At 47.9% G+C, this 7,000-nt stretch overlaps 1 protein-coding gene across 4 annotated transcripts; it reads right to left on the reverse strand.

Moving 5' to 3' along the window:
- LOC116785818 (placenta-specific gene 8 protein-like) lies at positions 1-3,756 on the reverse strand. 4 transcript variants are annotated; one of them, XM_032685850.1, is made up of 5 exons: positions 3,628-3,756; positions 1,757-1,879; positions 1,437-1,561; positions 412-515; positions 1-151 (listed from the first exon to the last, which is right to left on the reverse strand). In XM_032685850.1, coding segments are annotated over exons 2-5 (339 nt in total). In that variant the 5' UTR covers positions 1,866-1,879; positions 3,628-3,756; the 3' UTR covers positions 1-150. The 4 variants fall into 4 exon arrangements, with proteins under 4 accessions (XP_032541741.1, XP_032541739.1, XP_032541740.1 ...); XM_032685848.1 differs by lacking the exon at positions 3,628-3,756 and adding an exon at positions 2,041-2,162; XM_032685849.1 differs by lacking the exon at positions 1-151 and having other exon boundaries at positions 408-515.
- Between the last annotated feature and the right edge of the window lie 3,244 nt (positions 3,757-7,000).

The following is a 7,000-nucleotide window of genomic DNA, read 5'->3' on the forward strand; positions in this document are numbered from 1 at the left end:
TAGGAAGACAAACTCAAAACTTTATTGCTGGTGTTACTCAGGGAAGGGGAAATCAACTAGAATCAAGGCAAGCCCCACACGGAGCATTTCCCAACAGCCAGGCCAGTGGCAACTCCTGCCAGCAGCTCCACAGGATGCAGCGTGGATCCATCTGCAATGGATAGGAGGTGAGTGTCAGGGAAAAGGGCTGTGCTTCACCACACACTGTGTGTCCCCCACTCCTTCCCCTCTCCACCCTGCATGAGGTTCTCAGCAACATCTTGCTGTAGGACAGGTCACTTTTGTCACATGCCCATGGCCATTTCCCCACTGCAGCAACCCTGTGTCGGTAGGAGACACTCTGGGAAACCTTTTGGCCATGTGTGATGGCAGCTTTATAAACCAGCACCAGCACCAGCACCCCCAGCTTACCAGAATATGCCCTGCTCCCTCCTGCGGTTGATGTCTCTCTTCATTTGGCAAACGGAGCACACGGGGCAGCACAGGGTGACACAGAAGTCAGAGCAAATGGACCCCTGTTAGGAAGAAATTAGTTAGGGACAGAGGCTTCCCAAAAGCCATGTTCCAGCCAAGGAAATGTTAATCCCATTCCAGGTCGTGTGCCCTTTGTTTCTTGGCTGGCTGCAGCATCCTGGGTAGCAGACACTGAAGCTGGTGAACCCCTGGCACTATGGAAAGGAAGAAGAGAGTCCTTTGTGCAGTTTGCAGATTGCTACTTACCCTTTGGCTTCAGAGGTTCACACTGGGGACAAAAATGCACACAGAAAGAGACAATTTGGGCAACGTGAACTTGGGCCCACGTGATTTGCACTTGGCATGGCACCAGTCCACCCCCTGCAGGATGTGAACCCTTCACATATGTACTGTCCACCTTTCTCCCAAATCTGATTACAGATCCTTACCTGTATAACCAATTTCATCTATTCTTTAATCTGCTCACAATTATCTCTAATCTCGCCCATCTTTCAAAGATCAAAGGAGGAAGCAGCAGCCCAGGCTCTGCAAGCCACTGTGGTCAGCAGCAGCTGAAGGCAGGACACGTGCCTCCAGTGAAGGAGCTGGGAAGGGGCTGTGTCCAATTTATGTGTGTTGTTGGATACCAGCCCAGGGATCAGCTCAGCTGAGAATGTCCCAACTCCTGTTCCGTGCTCTGGTATCATGCAGGATATGGAAGGGAAAACAATGCGGAGGGGAAAGCACTGCTGCCCTGTGCTCATCCCCCATAGAATCATCGAATAAACCAGGTTGGAAAAGACCACCCAGATCATCAAGTCCAACCCTTGATCCAACATCGCTGTGGTTACTAGACCATGGCCCCAAGTGCCACATCCAGTCTCATCTTAAAAACCTCCAGGGACAGTGAATCCACCACCTCCCTGGGGAGCACCTCGCCTTTCAGCCTCGCAGCAGGGTGAGGGGGCAGGTTACCCACTGACCGGGATGTTGTATCTGGTGCGGTAGAGGGTCCTCATGGCCACGCTGGTCCCACACAGGCAGCACTCGTTCATGTCCCCGGCCACTTGGCAGGCGAGGCAGGGGAAGCAGAACATCCCACAGCAGCCTGGCAGGGGGAGAAACACAGCAGGGGGTGAGGATCTGCCTGCCTGCTCAGAATTGGGAGAACCAGGCTACATGGCTGGAGCCATTGCACCACCAAGCCAAGCAGTAGGGACAAGAAGTGTCTCTCGAGGGTGTGTGACTGACTGCAGCACACCCCTGATGAGGGTCGGGAGAGGGGACTTCCCACAGCACTCACAGACGCCGCAGTCCGAGCAGCAGTCCATCAGCCCCGTCTGCCAAATGCACCTCGAGGCAGCAGGCCTGCCATACTGTGGCTGGATCGTCACAACTGTCTGGGAGGCCATTCCTAGATGCTCTTCTGAAAGAGACAGGTGGGGAACAGCAAACAGGTTACTTAGTGAAAAACCTGTGGTTGGTCCGAACCTCCAACCAAACTGTGGGCCATCACCATTCAGCAGGCTGCCTTTTGCCCAGCTCTCTTGCCGTTGCTGGAGGTGATAAAGCACAACCCTATCTTACCTGCATTTGTGTCCTTCCAATGCTTTTGCATTTTCTACCACTTTATCCAGCCTTCAAAACAGCACCAGGCCATTGGCACTCCCCACTCCACCCCAGAAAGGTTTCACTAATGCTTAGACGCAGCTCACTGATTTCCCTTGAGCCAAGCCAGGCTGGGCAGTGAACCCAAGCTAAAGGGAATGACTTGGGCATTTCAGTTGTTGAACTTGGCTTATTTTACACAAGATGGCTTTGGCATGGGGCCAAAGCATGTGGGAAGCACCTGTGGTCTCACTTCCTGGTACCAAAGCCAGGGTCCACGCAACAGAGGTACTGTAGAAAACTCATATCTCCAGTTTCTTGTTAGAGAGAGTCAAAAAGACAGAAACTCAAGGCTGTGTCCCAAGTCTAATGCCCTCTCCTTGCCTTCTGGTGGTTAAGCAAGAAAGTAAATCTTGAAAACCAGTAAGCCTCAGATCTAAAATAGTAATAATAATGATAATAATTATGGTAATGACAATAATAGTGGTGATGATGATGATGATGATGATAATAATAATAACTACTCTTTCTGCTTCTGTCCTCCTACCCAAGTAAAAAAAGTGCAAAACATTAGATAACAATTCAGTCTTAGATAACAATTCAAAGAAAGTCTGGCTTTGGGGCTAGGTTTTTCTAGATAAGATGAACTGCCTGTTCACATCTATTAAGACTTAAAAGAAGTCTTTTTTCTACAAATTCGGATGGTTTGTTTTATCTCTTAGAAACAGCAGCTTGGCAAAAGCAGAACAGTGCTGGCTAATTAAGCTCTTCCCTGTGCAGTTTCTGAGCTCAAAAGCCGGAATAGAAACTGAAATTAAGTAGGAGGTGCTGGGGGAGGGGGAGTACTCTCCACCCTCTGGATTAACCCATGCTTCTCCAGAAATCCCACTCCTGCCTTCACCTGGCAGCACAAACCAGCCTGCAAGCCTGGTGTGAATCACAGAAATCACAGAAGGTCCTGAGTTGGAAGGAAATGCAGCTGGAGGCAGTACCAAGTATGTCCAGAGGGAAATGTGAGCGTGGGATGCCTTCGAGGGCTCTGCCGATCCACAGCCGTGCTACCAACAAGTGGTGAATCTCTCTACACTTTTACAAATACACAGTATTCACATATTTTCTCCTCTCTTAGCTGCAAACATGCAAACAGATCTCTTAGCCGTAAAAATTAAGACTGCAGCATGAAGCTGTTCTAGCCACCAATAGCATACCCCATTGAAGGGACAGCAAACACTCAGGGAGATCAAGCAGCAACCTATAGAAGCGATCAATATCCAACCTCGTGGCAGGACAGCCCGGTTTAAACAGAGAGTAAAGTACCAGTCAGATTCCTTTAACACAGTTATACAATTCTGTCAGCAGAAGAAAGCAGCAAAGAAAAGGTAATTGCTACAGAATTCAGCTTTCATGCATAGCTTTTTAAAAGCCTTCCCCAAGTAGAATTTGCAAGATTGTTTGATTTAAATTATGTGCTAAGCAGGAAAAAAAAAAATCCTTACTTTACTTACTATTATCCCACTTTCCCAGGCTAACAAGTTATTAACATTTCCATGCTTTAAGAGAACCAACCTTCTGGTGAGCACCCTCTGTCAGAGCACGCTTCTTTGCCAGCCGGGACCCTGCAGAAAGAGCTCTGGGGCTGCTGAAACTAAACTTGCTCACACTTGGAGGTTATTGGCAGTCAACAAACAAGTATAGTGGGTGGGAGGTAACTTGAAGGGGGTGGTGTGGACATGTGCCCTGTCGTTAGGATTACAGATTTAACAAGCCTGCAGAGCACAGGTTTCCTTTTCCCAGACTTAATTATTCATCTTAAAAAAGTTACATGTTTATTGTCTATTCTTTATTCCCTTAACTCTGCCTCCACTTTGTTGCTCTTCGGGGGAGAACAGCTCTGAATGATGTGCATTCATTGGGACAGACATTTTTCCAACATTTTTTCACCCAGAAAAACTGTACTTCTCATATCCCAGACCAGACTAAAAGCAGAGCACCTCCGAGTGCTTCACTCTGAGCTCTTCCCTTTTCTTATGGAAAAACCTTTGGACAAAGGGGTTGGTGCAGACCTGTTTGCTCTAACAGCCAGGCTTGGCAATGGGGGGTGGGCGGTGTGGTGGCAAAAGGGGCGGTGTCAGGGGGTTCTGGGTGATCGAAACCTCTCTGTGGAGCTCAGAACAGCCCCTGCCCCAGCCTGCTGGTGCAGGGGGCTAAACAGGGCACTCTCAGTCAAAACCAGCAGCATCTAAACCCACCTGCACCAGGGGGGCAGCTCCCCACAGGTCAGCACTCTGTGCCATGACCCTGACATCAGGGGAAGCCCCAGCCCCAGCCATCCTACTACACTTCCATTCAGCTCCAGACAAGGAGGCAGCAGGGAGCAATGACACCTTCGATTTTAATCCTCTTCTCAATCTGCAGTGTTCTCCCTGCTCCTTCTCAGCAGATGCATTTGGGTTTCAATTTCTGACTTAGTAAATACACCCCACGTGGAGGCTTTCTAGAAAAATCAGGCTGATTCCCTAAGTGCTTGTCACAAGTCATGCAGCCCAGCCACTGTAAAATTAACTAAGTACTTACCATATACATATCAATTTCCCTCTTTGAGACTCTTAATATTTACTGTTTGTTCACTAACATGCCCCAAATATCTAACCACTCAAGCCCTGTGCAAGTCACTGACAGTTTTGGATACACTTCCACCTTTTGTAGAGAATCTGTGGCGCCAGGACAGCATTTTTTGTTTCCCAGCAGGATGCACAGAGTGTTCAGAGAGCCCAGAGAAGATCAAAGCAAGTGCTTGTTCAGGAGCAAGACAAGTTCAGTGCATCCCACAGGAAGTGTTGATGGTGTGTTCTCCTTCTCTCTCACCCTCAACAAGAACAGGGAGAGGGGAAATTCAATTAAACTGCAATTTAGGAGCTTTGATAACAGGCTGGGATTTATGGTGCTTTAAAGGAAACCTTTTAACAATAGTCCTGAGATAACAGTGAGCCGTGCCCTGGAATGCTTCCCTCAACTTCTAACAGCTCCAAAGTTTAGCTGGGGCTCTCCCTGATTTATGATGGGGCTGCCTGGCCACCCCCTGGCTGAATCATAAATGATTCATTTCTTTTTCCAAAAACATTGCAAGAGGCTGTGGGAAGTGGGGTTTGCAAGAAGTTGTAGTTCCTAGAAGAGGGGATATGTGACATCCCACTGGCTCAAGCAAATACCAGCTGCCTTAGGAGAGGAGGGAAATGGGAAGCTGAAATGCACAGCCAGTATGGGAGATAACACATTTTAAAAAAGCACTCATCACCAACATTTTAAGGATTTTAATAGCTCATCCTCCATTCAGAACTGGGGTGACACTGACTGTCTGAGTAATCAAGCCCTGAAAATGCTTTTCTTCCACAGAAAGGCCACCCACTCCTATATGCAATTCTGGTTCATCAAGTGCATCTGCTCTTTGTGACAATAAAAAGTCCATCATAAACACCTACCTCAGCTCGTTCCCTTCATCTGGCATTTAAGTCAGACAAAAAACCCAGCAAAAATGTCAGCAGTGAAATCAAAACATGAACTCCTAAAACTCACAGCAAGAGCACCACACTTGCCCAGCTGGGCAGGAGGACCCGTTGCCTCCTGTTGCAGCTGGTGTGGTTTCTGCCCAGAGATTACCACAGGGCCCGACCAGGGCTCTGGCGCTGGCTGGTGGCTCCGATCTCCTTCACATGTGGCTTCTCCAAGTCTGCAGAGTGGCTCTGCAAGGAGACATGGTCGGCTGCAAAGTGTGTATCTCTTAGCCACAGCAAGACAGCAAAAAGCAAAACATCTCAATAGCTAGTGAGAAAGGAAATGTGCTAACAAAACCAACCCTGTAAAGCCTTTTTCCAGGTGCTAAGAACAAAAGGCTTCAGAGAGACCTTATAGCATTGTCCAGTACCTAAAGGGGCTACAAGAGAGATGGAAAGGGACTTTTTACAATGGCATAGGACAAGGGGGAATGGCATTAAATGGGCAGAGGGTAAGTTTGGATTAGATGTTAGGAGGAAATTCTTTCCTGTCAGGGTGGTGAGGCACTGACACAGGATGTCCAGAGAAGTTGTGCATGCCCCACCCCTGGAAGTCTTCAAGGCCAGGTTGGATGGGGCTTTGAGCAATCTGGCCTAGTGGGAAGCATCCCTGCCCACAGCATAGGGTTTGGAACTAGATGATCTTTGAAGTCCCTTCCAACCCAAACCATTCTGTGATAATTTCCAAGCAGACAATGGAAAAATTCAGCTGAAATTAATATTCACCAGTTTACTAGAGTAAATGCAATACTGATTAAGATAAAGGAGCACAGATTAAGAAAAAAAAACAACATTTTTTTGAACACTTTTTGCTTTCTCTGCAAAGAACGAAGTATGAATTATGCAGTCTACCATTGTATTTTACAGAGCAGTTGCAACCAGAAAATAGTTTATTCCATTTTAGGCCACTCACATAGAATCATAGAATCAACCAGGTTGGAAAGGACCTCTGAGATCTTGAAGTTCAACATTTCATTTTTTTTCTTTTTATTTTCGGGGGTGGGAATCCAGTCTCCAGAAAAATCCAGTCCGGGTTTTCCCCCATTCCGTACTCCGGCCGAAATCGATTCCGGGTTTTCCCCCATTCCGTACTCCGGCCTAAATCCAGTCCGGGTTTTACCCCATTTCCTACGGAAATCCATAAAATGGTTTGGATTAGAAGGGACCTTAAAGATCAACTGTTTCCTGCCATGAGCATGTTATTTGCCTTTTTTTTTTTTCTTTTTTCATTAACGATATAACGTGGAAAGGTTTGGGAGACGACACACACGCTGAAACACCACCACGTTAGGTCCCGGTGAGGACAATGAAGCCCGGCCCGCCACAGCCCCGGCCGCGGGCGCTGCGCATGCGTGGGGTCCCCGTCGCGGCGCCCCGCCGGGGTCAAG

Source organism: Chiroxiphia lanceolata, chromosome 4 (genome assembly GCF_009829145.1).
Source record: "Chiroxiphia lanceolata isolate bChiLan1 chromosome 4, bChiLan1.pri, whole genome shotgun sequence".
NCBI classification, from domain to species: Eukaryota; Metazoa; Chordata; class Aves; order Passeriformes; family Pipridae; genus Chiroxiphia; species Chiroxiphia lanceolata.